This window comes from Meles meles, chromosome 16 (genome assembly GCF_922984935.1).
Source record: "Meles meles chromosome 16, mMelMel3.1 paternal haplotype, whole genome shotgun sequence".
Classification (NCBI taxonomy): Eukaryota; Metazoa; Chordata; class Mammalia; order Carnivora; family Mustelidae; genus Meles; species Meles meles.
The window spans coordinates 59,386,267-59,403,501 of record NC_060081.1 but is presented as its reverse complement, the minus strand read 5'-3'; the positions used below and the strand labels follow the sequence as shown (position 1 = coordinate 59,403,501).

Sequence of the window (17,235 nt, the reverse complement as noted above, 5' to 3'; positions counted from 1 at the left end):
GGGCCAGTGCCGGTGCAGCCCCAGTGGGCAAGGAGAGGCTGAGCTGAGCCAGAGACTTGGCGATGTGCCCAGCAGGACTTCAGAAGACCAGCGCTCTCCCTCCCCTGTTAGCTACTGCAGAGTAGCTAACAGTTTAACCAACCAGACCGAACTCAGATAACAACCGAGTGTTATCTCCGTTACCTCCCGCTTAAGATACGGACTAGTAACACGCATCGAGAGCTTACACATTGCTGGGCACTGTATTAAGCAAGCAGAATACATGTGTTTTATTCTCACTAGTGCCCTATGAAATGTATAAAGAAACAGCCATTATTCACATCTCCTAGATGAGGGAACAGAGACAAAGAGCAGTGATTGGACCTGTTCACCTGAAACATACTTTTGTAACTATTAGACTGTCCCATAAGGATAAATGAGGTTACTTTTATACAAAGTGCCAGGACAGAGTGTGAATTCAGTAGGTGGGAGAGATAAGAAAGGGGCTTGGCTTTGGGTGGGGGGCAGCAAACAGAGGTGACCCTGCAGCAGGAAGAATGACTGTTGACTTTAAGTATGATCCTGAAGGGGAGGCAAGGAAGATATGAATCTTCCTCAGAATTTTCCCCACGTAGTCACTCACCCACCCAGATTTAGGGAAGATGAAAAGAAGCCCGTAACGTCAGAGTGATTCCCGCTCTTGCCTCCTCAGTGGAAGCCTGGTACATTCCTGGCTCAGCTCCTGCCTCTCTTGCCAGCCTTATCTTTCCATGTACACCAGTCTCAGCCAAATCTGCTCCTCTTGATTTCCTGAACACAGAACACACAAATATTATCTTTTCACTTTCCTTATCTTCTTTTTAGATAAACAGAAGTTCCTAATTTTAAAATGGTCAACTTTATAAATCTTTTCCATTAGTTCATGCTTTTTGTGCCTTAAGAAATCCTTCCCTATCTTGGGGTCATGAAGATGTTCTCCAATTTATCTTCCAAAGCTTTACAGTTTTGTCTTTTACCTTTAGGTGTATGGTGTGAAATACAGGTCAAGATTAGTTTCCTTTATGTGGATATCCAGTTTCCCCAACAACATTTATTAGAATTCTGCCCTTCCTCACTAATCTGCAGTGATATGCCTGATAGTAAATGTGTTTATTCTGTTTCAATAGGCTGTTTTTCTCTCCCTGGACCAAGGCGGTGTTATCCTAATTGGTATGGTTTTATAATAATACACCTTCATATCTTGGAAATCAAGTCTTCCCACTTTGTTCCTCAAGAGTGTCTTGGCTGTGTTTGTATGTTGAACTTCTATACATAAATTTTAGAATCACTTTATCAGGTTGATAGGATTTTGGTTGGTATCCCATTAGATGTGTTAATGGTTTGCGGGGAGAACTGAGGTCTTCAGGATATAAATCATTCAATGCATGATAGCGTATATCTCTTCATTTATTTATATCTTCTTTGGTGTCTCTCAGAGTTTTATAAGTTTATCTCTAGACATCTTCCCCACCCTTTGACAGATTTCCCCCACCCCCCCGGGCCTTTCATATTTTTTTCATATTTTTTAAAATATTTTTTCATATTTTACTTATTTCTTATGTCAGAGAAAGAGAGAGAAAGAGCACAAGCAGGGGGAAAAGCATGCTCCCTGCTGAGCAAGGAGCTTGATGTGGGGCTCCATCCCAGGACCCTGGGATCATGACCTGAGCTGAAGGCAGACTCTTAACCGACTGAGCCACCCAGGTGTCCCTGGGCCTTTCATATCTTAAAATGTTACTGAAAATAGTATTTAAAAGAAATGCCATGTTCTAGCGGCTTATTGCTGGTGTAAGAATATGATTATTTTGTTGCATTGATTCTGTTATCTGGAAACTTTAATAAACTTTTATTTATTCCAATAATTATAGATTCTTTTGAATTTTATATATGCATAGTCATATCACTAATACATAGTGACCTTTATTTCTTCCTTTCTAATTTTTATAGTTTCTTTATTTGGGGGGGAGGGGCAGAGGGAGATGGGGAGAAGGAGAGAGGGAATCCTAAGCAGGCTCCATGCCCAGCACAGTGCCTGATGTGGGGCTCAATCTCACAACCCTGAAGTCATGACCTGAGCCAAAATCAAGAGTCAGATGCTTAACCACCCAAGGCATCCAGGCGCCCCCATAGTTTTCCTTTTCTTAACTTATTGTTCTGGCTACAACCTCTTTACAATGTGAATAGAAATAATTTTTTTAAGTATTCTTATAATTTTCTTGGTTTAAAATGGAAAGTTTTCACCTTTTTTACCATTAAACATGATGTTTGCTGTATTTTTTATAGATACCCTTTATTGTATTAAATAGGATTCCTTTTATTCCTAGTTAACTGAGTTTTTATCATAACTGTTTTTGAGTTTTTCAAATCCTTTACCATAATCTAATGAAATGATCACAAGTTTCCATCTTTAACCTGTTAACATGGCAAATGCTTTAAGTTTATATTATCAAACTAACCTTGCGTTACTGAGATGAAACTTCTTTATGAGGTATTATCCTTTTTATGTGTATTTTACTCTTCGGTCCTTTTTCTCCAGACGTCTCCAAATTCTCCTCACTCCTTCAAAGCCCTGCTGTGGCACCACCTCCTTCTGAAAAGCCTTCCCAGATGTTAGAAATGACCTCTTACTCTTCTTACAAAACCAATAGAATTTGCCTCCGGTTGTAGCTCCATGGTCACCTTCTTTCCCTTGTTTTCTCTCCCGGACTCTAAATCCTGGAGAGCATCCTTGTGCTCTCTTCTCAGCCCACTCCTACCTTCCAGAACCCAGAACAGAGGAAGTATGGAGGGTGACCTAGCATGAGAACACTGGCTTGGGTAAAGCTGCATGGATTTACATCTCAGCTCTGCCACTTGCTGTTAGATTTAGGGGATGCCATTTGGCCTCTCTGAGACCATCAGAAAAACAGGAAGAACAATAGTACCTGCCTCAAAGAGCTGTTTTGAGAAGGAAATGAGCTGGTATAATAGAATTACTTAGTACAGCTCTGGACATATATTATTTCTGTTAGCTCACTCGGCAGTCATTACCACTACTCTATGCTTCGGCTACTGTAAGCCATTCATAATTTATTTTTAAACGCTTCTGGAGTCATCTTCTCTTCTTCCTTTATTTCCTCTAACGTGGTTCACCTGATGCTTCATTCTTTTTTTTTTTTTTTCAAGATTTTACTTATTTATTTGACACAGAGAGATCACAAGTAGGCAGAGAGGCAGGCAGAGAGAGAGAGGAGGAAGCAGGGTCCCTGTGGAGCAGAGAGCCTGATGCGGGGCTCGATCCCAGGACCCTGAGATCATGACCTGAGCCGAAGGCAGCAGCTTAATCCACTGAGCCACCCAGGCGCCCCTGATGCTTCATTCTTTTATTCAATGGGCATTTATTGAGCACTTACTGTGTGCTAGGACCTGAAACAGGTAAGATTTAGAAAGAAGGCAGGCAGGCAGGCAGGCAGGCAGGCAAGAAAGAAAGAAAGAAAGAAAGAAAGAAAGAAAGAAAGAAAGAAAGAAAGAAAAAGAAAGAAAGAAAATAACAGGCTTGAGACATTGGTAGTACTTAAGGATGGCTAAAACAGAACAAGTGTTGGGGAGGCAGATGTGAGGTGAAGGTGGAGGCTGGAATCTGACGAAGAGGCTTTCCTGCTATATTAAGGAATTGAGACTTTATCTTGAGGTGATTCTCACCTCCTTCTTTGGCCTCGCCAACACTTATTAGAGTAGGCGCCACCTACTCCAGGAAGTCTTTTTAAAAAAAATAAATATTTTATTTATTTATTTGAGAGAGAGAGAGAGAGATAGGAAGAGAGAGCATGAGTGGGGGTGGGGAGAGAGAGAGAGAAGCAGGCTTCCCACTGAACAGGGAGCCCCATGTAGGGCTTGATCCCAGGACCCTGGGATCATGACTTGAGGTGAAGGCAGATGCTTAACCGACTGAGTCATCCAGGCGCCCCTCCAGGAAGTCTTCCCTAACTTCATACCCACAAGTCTGAGCTGGCAGTTCCTGCTGTTCTACTATAGCTCTCTCTTTTCACTCTTCATAGCCCTTAATTATTTCCGTGATAATTGTCTGTTTAAGCATCTGTCCTCCACACCAAAAGCTGTAGGAGGGCAGGGAATGTGTTTTAACATTTCTGTGTTACCAGGCTAGCAGAGTACTTGGCACAGAGTAAGTGTTCAATTGATGTTATTGGGTGAATGAACAAATAAATAGGACATCCAGGGAAGGAAAGAAAATTGTGACTCACAAAATGCCTGGCACATAATTGGCCCTTAGAAAATTATCTAATCTTTTTTGGGGTGCCTGGGTGGCTCAGTTGGTTAAGGGTCCGACTCTTGATTTTGCCTCAGGTCATGATCTCAGGGTCCTGAGATCGAGCTCCCCGCTTAGCAGGAAGTCTGCGGGAGATTCTCTCCCTCTCCCCCTCCCCCCACCCTCTCCGCCCCCCCTCAAGTAAATACATCTTTAAAATCAATCAATCAATCTTCTTAAAAAATAAAATTATCTAATCTTTTTTGTGCCTCCAATTTCTCATCTGGAAAATGGGGATAAAATAGAAATTATCCCAAAGGGATGTCATGGGTCTGTGAATTGCTTAATCACAGATCTTATACAGTGTAAAGGATAATTCTCAGTATACTAAAAATATCATTCTCATACAAACAGACACTAGCAGGATGGCAAAGCCAGTTCAAATTAGAATATAAAAACTGAAGTTTTGGGGCACACCTGGGTGGCTCAGTGGGTTAAAGCCTCTGCCTTAGGCTCAGGTCATGATCTCAGGGTCCTAGGATCGAGCCCCACATCAGGCTTTCTGCTCGGCGGGGAGCCTGCTTCCCCCTCCCTCTCTGCCTGCCTCTCTGCCTACTTGTGATCTCTCTCTATCAAATAAATAAATAAATAATCTTAAAAAAACTGAAGTTTTTATAGTCAATGAAAAAGAAAAACATTGAAAAAAGTGAGATTGCTAAATTATATGCAAAATGGATTAATGTCTTACAGGGTAATAAAACCATAACCTTTGGGATTGTCTTCACTATAGACTGAAAATCAAATCATCACAGTTTATTATTTTACAGAATTGTAAAGTGTCTGGGCCCTAGTCAGTTGTGTAAATAATGTCAAACTTCTCGTTACAAGCTGATGACGCTTAAGTAGACTTGCTGGTCCATGCTTTATTATGACACTAAAAGTCACACAGGGGCGGCTGGCTGGCTCAGTGGGTAGAGCATGCAACTCTTGATCTCCTCTGGGTTGTGACTTTGAGGCCCACTATGGGTGTAGAGATCACTTAAAATCTTAAAAAAAAAAAGTCACATAGTCATCTTTGTATTTTAGTGACATGTTTCAGATAGTTTTTTTTTAACACTAATAAGTTTAATTATAAATACTAACTGTTGTTAAGGTTCTCAATAAATGTTTGCTGAATGATTTTCATTTGATTAGATTTTTTTCCTTCTCTCCAGCAGCAGAGTTTAGGGCCTACAGAGTAGGTTGGCTGAGAGGGAAAACCTGCAAGATACCTATGCTCTTCCCTCCCTCACCTTGGGGTGCTTTCTGGCTAATTCTGTGTCACCAAATAGGCAGAGGGAGTATCTGCTTTGGACATCACAGAGGAGTCACCCCCATCCCCAAAAGTACATATTTCCTTTGAAAGAACTGGATGTTTCCAAAACACAGTTAAGTTGACACCATGGAAAAATCAGAAATGTGTTGAACCATTATCCGTTTATTTTTTCCATTTTTTTTAGTTTAAAAAATTGTGATAAAATACGTATCACACAAGATCTACTATTTAACCATTTTAATGCACAGTTCCGTGGTGTTAAGGACAGTCACGCTGTACAACCATTACCACCATCCATCTCCAGAACTCTTCATCTTGCAGAATTCAAACTCTGTACCTATTCAACAGTAACCCGTTCCCCTCATCCCAAGCCCCTGGCAACTACCCTTGTACTTCTGTGTCTCTATGCATTTGACTATTCTAGGTGCCTCATCTAGGTGATATCATGCAGCATTTGTTCTTTTGTGGCTGGCTTGTTCAACTTAGCATAATGTCCTCAAGGTTCGTCCATGCTGTAGCATGTGTCAGAACCTCCTTCCTTTTAAAGGGCGACTAATAGTCCATCATATTTGTATCACATGTTGTTTATCCATTTGTGGATCAGGGGACATTTGCACCATTTCCATCCTTTGCCTATTGCCTCCATTAATTTTATAGTATAGGATTATTTTTGTTTTAAATTGCACATGAGGGATGGACACCATTCTCAAGGCTTGAGATATCAAAGACTGTAATCTGGCCCAAGACCTGGGACAGACCAGATTATGAGACCATGTGTGGTCTCTTCTTGATTCTACACTTTTGCCTAAATACACCCAGGATGGCTAGGTTTCTCTAGGCAAATTGCCATAGGTCCAAGTTCACTTGGAACATGAGCTCTGTAAAACACGTTCTGGGGCTGTGTCCAAGGATCATTGTTTTAAATGCATGGACATGTGGAGACGGGGGAAATTCAAACATTTCTACAAAGCAACAGATGGAAACTTTCCCAGGGATAAACTAGTTATTTCTTGGCAGTGAGAAAATATGTAGCATACAAGTTCTACTCTGGGAGGTGGTTGAATCTGCTTGAACCACATGGCCCCCAGATGCTAGAAAAAGAATTCCCAGATACTTCCTTGCTAAAAGTAGTCAAAAGAACTGGGTCAAAAGAGAACTACAGTGTCTTGACTTCCAGCTTCAGGGAACTGAACTTTTTACTCTGACTTTCCAGCAGAAAGAAAAGGAATGTTGAATGTAGAATTATATGCAGCTAAAGCCAGAGGACATTGCAGAAGTCAATCAAATCTCTACTTTTTAAATTCTGTATTGGCCTTTTATCTAAACATTTATCATTAATTTCATCATATACTGGCACTAAATCTTGGCTCTACCCCTCATTCAATTTTTAAAACCTGTGCTTCCATTTCTTTTAAATCTGTAATTTTTAAACCTGTAATATGATAATAATACTGTTCCAGAGGGTTGTGGTGAGGATTAATGGTGTTGATACCTGTAAAGTACTAAGAACAGTGTCTGGAACATAGTAAGTTGCTATATAAGTACTTGCTATGATCAATATATCTTGGCCATTTTCATATTAGCATTATTATGGTTATTATTCAGATGGAAAACAGTCAAATTTAGAGTGTTTTCCTATAGTTTTATTTGGCTTCATGATTGTTTCTGGGGGAAAATTCTGCAGTTGATATGTGTGGAATTCTGTTTTCCGGTTATTGTTGTTTTTTTTTTTTTTTTGCAATAACTCTGCATGAATCTGTTAATATTTTCCTTGTGTTGAGAGGCAGTCTTGTTCTCTCACTTTCCAGATATGGAAACTGAATCCCCGCAGGGGAAAACAGCTTACCCAAGATCACACAGAAATGATGGCTAAACCAGTAATAGAACCAAGGGCTTCTGACCACTAGTCCAAAGCTCATTCTGCTTGTCACAGAGACCAAGAACTTTCACCCTTGGGGACTGACACAATCTGGGCATCCTCAAACTCTATTCACCCACAAGAAGACCTTTTACGGTTCCAGGTATTTTCCAACAGATGTCTTTCATTTTTATCAAAATTGCAAGCACTTCAAAGGAAAGGATTGTGGCCTGACTACTTTGGAATTTTGATTGTATGCCATGCACTGTCCATCAGACTCTCGAGGGCAGAAATTATTGCCTACAAGAACACATTCAGTTAATAAGGGCAGATGTTCTGGTGCTATACACAGAATACCTGAAAGACTCCCCCTTAAAAAACTGCTAGAACTGATAAATTCTGTAAAGTCACAGGATACAAAACCAATGTACAGAAGTCTGTTGCATTTCTATACATCAATAATGAAGCAGCAGAAGGAGAAATTAAGAAAACAATCCCATTTACACCTGCATCAAAAATGATAAAATACCTAGGAATAAACCTAACCAAAGAGGTGAAAGAGCTGTACTCTGAAAACTATAAAACACTGATGAAAGAAATTGAAGATGACACAAAGAAATGGAAAGACAGTCCATGCTCATGGATTGGAAGAACAAATATTGTTAAAATGTCTATACTACCCAAAGGAATCTACATATTTAATGCAATCCCTATCAAAATACCAAAGGCATTTTTCACAAAGCTAGAACAATTCTAAAATTGGTGTGGAACCAGAAAAGACCCCAAATAGCTAATGCAATCTTAAAGAAGAAAAGCAAAGCTGGAGACATCACAATTCCAGGCTTCAAGTTCTATTACAAAGCTGTAGTAATCAAAGCAGCATGGTACGGGCAAAACAGACACGTAGATCGATGGAACAGAATGGAAAACCCAGAAATGAACCCACAACTCTATGGTCACTTAATCTTCGACAAAGTAGGAGAGAATATCCGATGGGAAAAAGAATGTCTCCTTAGTAAATGGTGTTGGGAAAACTGGACAGCAACATGCAAAAGAATGAAACTGGACTTCTTTCTTACATCACATACAAAAATAAATTTAAAATGGATTATAAGCAGTAACTTTTCTTTATTTTTGAGTAGACTCTATACCCAATGTGGGGCTTCAACTCATGACTTCAAGAACAAGAATCATATGCTCTACCAATTTAGCCGGCTAGGTGCCCCTGGCAATGACTTCTTTGACATTAGCCATAGTGACTTAATCTTTCTAGATATGTCTCCTGAGGCAAGGGAAACAAAAGCAAAATAAACTATTGGGACTACATCACAGTAAAAATCTTCTACATGGGGGCACTTGGGTGGCTCAGTCTGTTGAGCACTGCCATTGGCTCAGGTGATGATCTTGGGGTTCTGGGATTGAGCCCCAGATTGGGCTCCCTGCTCAGCGGGTGTCTGTCTCTCCCTCTGTCCTCCCACTCCTGCTTATGTGCTCGTTCTCTCTCTCTCTCTCTCTCTCAAATAAATAAAATCTTTTTAAAAAAAAGCTTCTGCAGGGGCGCCTGGATGGCTCAGTGGGTTAAAGCCTCTGCCTTTGGCTCGGGTCATGATCCCAGGATGCTGGGATCGAACTCCACATCCGGCTCTCTGCTCCTCGGAAAGCCTGCTTCCTCTTCTCTCTCTGCCTACTTGTGATCTCTGTCTGTCAAATAAATAAATAAAATCTTAAAAAAAAAAGCTTTTGCACACTGTGTGTGTGTGTCTGTATATGTGTATACACACCATACACACACACACACACACACACACACCACACACACACACACGGGATATTACTCAACAAAGAATGAAATCTTGCCATTTGCAACAACGTGGATGGAGCTAGAGTGTATTAGGCTAAGCAAAGTAAGTCAGAGAAAGACAAATACCGTATGTTTTCACTCATATGTAGAATTTAAGAAACAAAACAAATGAGCAAAGGGAAAAAAGAGAGGGACAAACCAAGAAACAGACTCTTAACTACAGAGAACAAACTGATGGTTACCAGAGGGGAGATGGGTACAGGGATGGGTGAAATAGGTAATGGGGATTAAGGAGCACACTTGTAACGTGTGCTCTTTACAAAAGGTGTTGTATAGAACTGCTGAATTGCTATATTGTACACCTGAAACTAACATTACACTGTTAACTAATTGGAATTTAAGTAGAAACATAGAAAGAATCATATGGGGGAAAAATAGGGGCCGTTACTCAATAAATGGAACCAATAAATATACCCCACCTTGTTTTTAAAGAGAAATAGGGGGGCAGGGAAGAAAATAGTTATTAACAAATTAGTATGTGCCAGTCACTGTACTGAGAAATTCACTCTTTCCCCATTTAATCCCCAGAAATCTTTTTTTTTAAAGATTTTATTTATTTATTTAACAGAGATCACAAGTAGGCAGAGAGGCAGGCAGAGAGAGAGAGGAGGAAGCAGGTTCCCTGCTGAGCAGAGAGCCCAAGGTGGGGCTCGATCCCAGGACCCTGGGACCACGACCCGAGCCGAAGGCAGAGGCCCCAGCCCACTGAGCCACCCAGGTGCCCCAATCCCCAGAAATCTTTTATGGCATTGTGAATTTCCATTTTTTGATCAGGAAATTTAGGTTCAGACAGGTTAGGCAGCTCACTCTGCATCTCTTCACAAGTAAATGTTCAAGTTTGACACTTCTCTGGTGGACTACAACCTTCTAGAATCCAAAAAGATAATCACAGGGTAAGAGGTAGAGCCCGGAAGTAAGAGCCCTAATACTTTCCAGAGACTTAAAAAAAAAAAGTTTTTTCTTATGAGGGAACCATGAAATCACATAAATTGTGAAAATATAAGTCATGGTTGTATTTTTCTGTGCCAGTGTAGAAAATGCACATTTCGATCAAGCTAGAGAAAAAAAGAAAAATTATGAGTAGTTCAGTCTTGCTCATAAAGAAGAGAACTAGCATTACCAAACCCAGCAACTTATCCTCCCTCCTGCCTCCGGAAACATTTTATCCACACTAGAATTTTGAATGAGAGACAAAAATATCAGCTACAGGATGTATATAGGGAAGGATGATGAGGCCTGGGGTCACTTTTTTTTGCACAGAAAAGCCCAGACCTGAAAAATGTTTAGTACCTGTGCTAGGCTGTAAGAAGGCCCCTAAAGATAATTAGGTCCTAATCCCTGGAATTTGTACCCCTTACGCCATTTGGAAAAGGGATCTTCGCAAATGTGATTGAGTTGGGGGTGGGGGTTGCTATCTTGTATTACTCAGGTGGAACCTAATGCAATCGCAAGTGTCCTTATAAGAGATAAGTGGAGAGAGTGGTGAGACACACCCACAAAGGAGAAGGCAGAGATTGGAGTGATGTGGCCACAGGCTAAAGAATACTGCAACTTTCTCTTCTCCAGGAGAAGCTGGAGAGGCAAGGAGCTTATTTTCCTCTTGAGCTTCCAGAGGAATTTGATCTAGTGAAACTGATTTCAGACTTCTGGCCTCCAGAACTGAGAGAGAATCGGTTTCTGTTGCTTTAAGCCACCAAATGTGCGGTAATTTTTTAGAGTAGTCACAGGAAACTACTGCAGTGCACCTGTGTTGTTATCTAAGTCTCCTGCTGTCCTCTGTCTTTAATGCTTATACGGTGGTTGAAATTAAATGTATTTAAAGTGTTCAATACAGTCGTAGTACACAATAAGTGCTCAACAAATGCTGTTACTAAAACATTAGTTAATTATAGTATCTGTAGTAGCCACTGTTTTTCAGCCACGTTCATTTCCACTTCAGGGACTGTATGTCCCAAGATGCTCTTTGCCTGGATTCCACCTCCCATTATATTCTGGGACTTGTAGTCCGGAAGTGGGTCACTGATTCATCAGCGCGCAGGCGCAGGGGTGCGGATTCCCGGAACAACCAGCAGAGGCTTGCAGGATGAGCGGGTGCCGGTGGCTGCTGCTGCGGCCGCGGCGCTGACAGGACACGAGCTCTATGCCTTTCCGGCTGCTGATCCCGCTCGGCCTCCTGTGCGTGCTGCTGCCCCTGCACCATGGTGCGCCAGGCCCGGATGGCACCGCGCCCGACCCCGCTCACTACAGGTGAAGGGGGTCAGGCTCCTAGCCCTTCCATAGTTGGGGAAGAGGAAGCGCAGACCCGGTCCCTTTCCTTTCCCTTGGTCCCAGGACCCCCCACCCTGACCTGCTCGGACCCCACCACTGGGCTCAGGTGGTGATTCCCCACTTTCCGCCCTATTTCTTGTCCTTTCCCCTGCCTCGTTTCGTTTTGTGGCTCCCTGACTTATTTCTTGTACCGCGCACCAGGGAGCGAGTCAAGGCCATGTTCTACCACGCCTACGACAGCTACCTGGAGAATGCCTTTCCCTACGACGAGCTGCGACCTCTCACCTGTGACGGGCACGACACCTGGGGCAGGTAGTGCGAGTGGAGGAGCAAGGGGGGGCGGCTTGGGTGTGGCAGTCCGGTCCTAGGCGGGCGGGTCTGCTGGGCCTGGTGGCTTCACAGTCTCCTCACCAGTTCCAAAAAAGCTCCTAGCGAGGGTGAGGCCACGTTCCCTCCAATTCAGGCCAGCACCACCGGGATCCACCCAGCCTCCTGGAAAGTTGGATCCCACCGTGGAAAAAAGCCTGAGTTAGCCTGGTGGACTGGATCTCTGGGCTCCAGTCACGACAGTAACAGGCACCCGCAGTGGGGACTTGGACAAATGGACAGACCTCTGGAGTCCCAGGCTATAGAGGAAGAACTCCAAAAGTCAGAAGACCCAACCCCTTCATTTTATAATTGGGCCAATAGGCCCAGGAGGGGGTGTAACTCTTCCAAACTCGAAACTTCAGAGCATTTGTTGTTAGTAACTGAAACACACTCTCATTACTGACTGCTTCTTGAGATTTCAGCTCAGAATGTCACCTCAGGATCAGCTCCCTTAACCACCCACCCCCTACAGGTCACTCTCCTAAATCACCCTATTTATTTATTTATTTTTTATTTAGTAGCACTTCTCACTCTCTGATCCTATCATTTTCACTTGTCCGCTAGTTTGTCTTTCTCACTTCCACTAGAATAAAAATTTATGAGATGGAATTCTCTGTCTTGTTCCTTGCTGAGTGAGTGAAGAATTATTGCATTTTTCGCTGAGGCTGACATTGATTAAACACTGTGCTAAGCATTTTACTTGTGTCTTCTCATGTAATTCTTTTAACACCCTTAGGAATTAAGTGCTGCTTTCTCCATTTAACAAATGAGTATGCTAAGCACGGGAGACGTTAACTCAACAAAATTTGTGCTGGTTTTCTTTTTTTAGCTGAAAAAAAAAAAAAGTAAGTAAGCAAATGGCAAATCCAAGCAGTACCAAATCATATACAATAAAGTCAGTCTCTCCCTTACCCTAGAACCCCAACCACTGTTGACTTTCGTGTACATCCTCCCCAAAATACTTTCGGTTTATACCATCATATAAGTATGTGTCTTTTTATTTTTTTTATTTTTTTTTAAGATTTTATTTATTTATTTGACAGAGAGAGATCACAAGTAGACAGAGAGGCAGGCAGAGAGAGAGAGAGGGAAGCAGGCTCCCTGCTGAGCAGAGAGCCCCATGCGGGACTTGATCCCAGGACCCTGAGATCATGACCTGAGCCGAAGGCAGCGGCTTAACCCACTGAGCCACCCAGGCGCCCGTATGTGTCTTTTTAAATCAGCTTTTAAAAGGCATAACATATATAATAAGACGAACCCATTTAAAGCATATAGTAACCACTATCATAGTCAAGATAGAGTACATTTCTGTCATGCTAAAGTTCTCTTATATAGGAACTTAAAGTTGATCCCTCCTCCACTACTGACCCAAACAACTGCTAATCTACCTTCTGTCTATATGTCTCTCTTCGAAAATGCAGAGAGACTCTCTCTGCCTATTCTATTCTTGTCTTTTCCACTTAACTATATAATGTGAGTATTTTAACATTAATCCATAGAACTCCTGATAACAGTCTTTTCTGACAACTTCATAGTTTTGCACTATTCAAATGTACTGCAATTTAGATAATTATTCTTCCAACTGGTGTATGTTTGGGTTATTTCTAGCTTTTTGCTCTTCTGCACATTACTGGATCTGCATTCTCAAACATACAGCTCTGTACACATTGAGGTAAATTCCTAGATGGGGAAAAGCCTATGCCCTTAGCTATAATCTTATACTGCCTCCCTATGGCGGAGGAGAATGCCAGTGCATATAGATACAGTGGTTAACCACAGCTGAGCAGTACCAGCCCATCCTCCCAGGTGCATTAAATGGGTCAGAGCTTCTTGGCAATTTTCACTCTGGCTTCTCTGTTGTGACTGGAAGCTGGGACAGGCAGAGGCGTCGCTGTGCCTCACTTATTGGTTTTGGGGGTATCTGATCTGGGGCAGCCTTACTATCTTGCGTTTGGTTTTCTTACTAAGCAGCTGGGATTTCTGTCCTTTTACAGTTTTTCTCTGACGCTAATTGATGCCCTGGATACTTTGCTGGTAAGTGACTTGACGGTTGCTTTTCTGCACCACTGTTGTGTAACCGAGATCCTTTCTCTTTTGGCAGCTTGACTGTGGGTGAAAAAGGAATTCTTCACTTAGGCCTTTTATTTTCATCTCCGGATTCTGAACCATCAGGTTCTGGTCGCCCAGCTAGATAGGGGAAAAGGATGAATTCCAAACGTGTTCAGGGTCATTGATTCAGCAGATGTTTATAGAGGACTTGTTATGAACACAGCACTGGGATAGGCCCGTATAACTGGGTGATACAGAGACTTTGAGACCCTCCTTGTTTTCAGAGGCTTACATTCCAACTGGCCATGTTCGGTGATAAAAAAAAAAAAAAAGTAGTAACTGTAACGAGTTCATGTGTTGTGTGTAGGCTTGTGCAAGCACTTTGTATGTGTTACTTTGTTTAATCCTTCCAACACCCCCATGAGATATGTACCTTTACCGCTTCTTAGTGTGGGGAAATCTGATGCTTAGAAAGGTAAAAAGGGTTGACCAGGGTCCAAGGCTATGAAATGGTGGGCCTAGGACTTGAGCTTAACTGAATGACTCCGAGTCTTATTTGTCCTCCTTAAAAAGGTCACAGGAGAGGACTGAACAACTTTCTCCCCACTTCACTATTTCTGGTTTTCTGTCACGTCTTCTCATTTTTTTAAAAAAAGATTTTATTTATTTATTTGACAGAGAGAGAGATCACAAGTAGGCAGAGAAGCAGGCAGAGGGAGAGGGGGAAGCAGGCTCCCCGCTGAGAAGAGAGCCTGATGTAGGGCTCGATCCCAGGACCCTGAGATCATGACCTGAGCCGAAGGCAGAGGCTTAACCCACTGAGCCTTCCAGGCGCCCCTCATTTTTATATATTAATAACATTGACCTGAATGTGATCACCTTGTAGATATAATTTTGCCTTTTTTCCCTTAATGTTAACTTGTATGTACTTGTCCACTCATCAAATACTTACTGGGGGTTCCCTGTATGCCAAGCACAGTGCTAAGCTCTGGAGTTACAGTGGTAAGTTTAAAAAGACATGGTCCCTACTTTCCTGGAGTTACGACTTCAGTGAGGGAGATGAGGAATCAGAAACTAATCTTAAAGGACATAGAATTACAAATCAAGATGAGTGCTCTGAGGGAGGGGAACATGGTTCTGTGAGTGGTCATGTAACAAAGGAAATGGACCTAGACTGAGGAGGTCAGGGAGGACTTCCCTAAGGCAGTGAAATGACACTTCAAGTTGGGATCTGAAGGAGAAGCCAGTGTTGACTAGGGAAGTAGGGGAGGACGTAGTGGTCCAGGCAGAGGGAACAGCGGGTGTGGGCAACGGCCTCACGGCAGGAGAGAGCGAGGCAGATGCAGGAAATTAAAGGAGGGCCAGTATGTCTGGGATGCAGAGAAGGAAATGCAGGAAGCAGAGTGGAGCTCGAAGCCTGGTTGGGGACCAGGATGATGGAAGCCCTTGTTCACTATGTTAAGGATTTTGATTTCTAATTTGAGAGGAATGGAAAGCCACTGAAACATTTCAGTAGAGGGTGGGAAATGCTGGGATTTCTGTTTTGAGAAGATCTCTAACTGCATTGTGGAAAGAGATTCGTGTAATCATTCAATAAGCATTTGTGGAGTGATGGCTGCATGGGCTGTGCTTGGCGCCCTGGGGAAAGGCAGGAATGAATGAGGCTCCTTCCCAGACAAAGGTCTCTCTTAATGTGGAAAGAAACAGACGCTGGTAAGAGTTGTGGATAAAGTTACTGGAGTCTTTTAAAGGATGACGAGGTTCATTTTAGCTGGAGGGATCAGAGGCTTCCTTCCTAGGAAGTGACATTCAGACAATCAAAGCCAGATGGGATTTGGAAATGGGAAGACACATGATGGAGAGATTTCTGGCAGAGGACACAGCATGTCTCAAGGCAAAGAATGGAGGCATAGCGGGTTTGGTTTTCCTGAAGTAGGTGAGGGTAGATTACGTGAAGACCAACAGTGAGAAACGTAGGTTGAGGGGCACCTGGATGGCTTAGTTGGTTAAGTGTCTGCCTCCGGCTCAGGTCATGATTTTGGGTTCCTGGGATTGTGCCCTGCATTGGGCTCCCTGCTCAGTGGAATGTCTGCTTTTCCCTCTCCCTCTGCTCATGCTCGCTCTCTCTCTCTCTCTCAAATAAATAAATAAAATCTTAAAAAAGAAAAGAAAATTTGAGTCCAAATCACTGAGCAGCTTGAGATAATCAGAATTGTTTTGATTCCAGGTGACAAGAGACCCAGTTCAAACTGATAAGAGACAAGAAGGGAATTTACTGAGTCAGATAAGTAAAAAGTGCAGATAAAGCCTGGCGTCAGACTTAGCTGGATCCAGGCATATGAACAATGTCTTTCCGAGTCCTTCTATCTTTTATCTCTGCTTGCTTTGTTAGCTGTGTTCTTGGGCTCTCGGTGTGCTGGGCAGAGTAGCCAAGAGTATCTCCAGATTAACTTCCCACTCAGTGCATATGGGAAGAATCAGCCCTTACGCATTAATACCAGGAACTGAGTCTCATTGATTTGGCTTCGGTCACCCACTTATTCCTGAACCAGTCACTGGCCAAGGGATACAGTACAGTGGTCCAGATCAAGCACGCATTCTTGCAGCAGAGGGAATGGGGTCAGCCTCTCCCAAACTGCAGAAATGGCTATAGAAGAAGAGTGATTCCTCGAGAGAGAATTAGGGTACTACTATTAGAGTAAAAGGTATCAGAATTGCATTTGGCTGATGGTTTAAATGAAGAGGATTAATTTTCTCAAGTGAGAGGAAGTCTGGAGGTAATTTCTAGCATGGGGTTGGCTGTCCACCTGTGCCATCAGAGACCCAGGCTCTTCGTATGTTTCCATTCTACCATCACTAGTGTATTGGCTTTCATTTTCATGCTTAGTACCTCAGGGTCTAAAATGGCTGCTACAGCTCCAGAAATCAAGTCTGCTTTCAAGGCAGAAAGAAGAGTAAGCAGTGTCCCTTTTTATTAGGAAAACTGAAGCTTTCCCAGATGTACCCTCACTAGACTTCTCAAGGCTTAGCTTTGGCTAGATAACATGGTGACCTCTAGCAGCAAAGGAGGTGGAGAAAGCATATCCAAAAAGCAATCCAGAAAGTATCTGGATTTCTGTCCTCTATAGTGGGAGACTACCAGGGTAAAGGAGATTGGAAATCGGTATTGGACCAACCAATCTGCAGTGTTTCCCACAAGGATGAAGGTGATCAGAGAAGTTTAAAACTAACAGATACCCACTGCAAATATC

At 42.6% G+C, this 17,235-nt stretch overlaps 1 protein-coding gene across 1 annotated transcript in view; it reads left to right on the top strand.

Annotated features, from left to right (window-relative positions):
- Positions 1–11,362: 11,362 nt before the first annotated feature.
- EDEM2 (ER degradation enhancing alpha-mannosidase like protein 2) overlaps positions 11,363–17,235 on the top strand; it is a 31,189-nt gene continuing 25,316 nt past the window's right edge. The window contains exons 1-3 of the mRNA XM_045981379.1: positions 11,363–11,545; positions 11,768–11,878; positions 13,930–13,969. Coding sequence (XP_045837335.1) covers positions 11,439–11,545; positions 11,768–11,878; positions 13,930–13,969 — 258 coding nt within the window. The 5' untranslated portion in view covers positions 11,363–11,438. The remainder of the gene's footprint in view (positions 11,546–11,767; positions 11,879–13,929; positions 13,970–17,235) is intronic.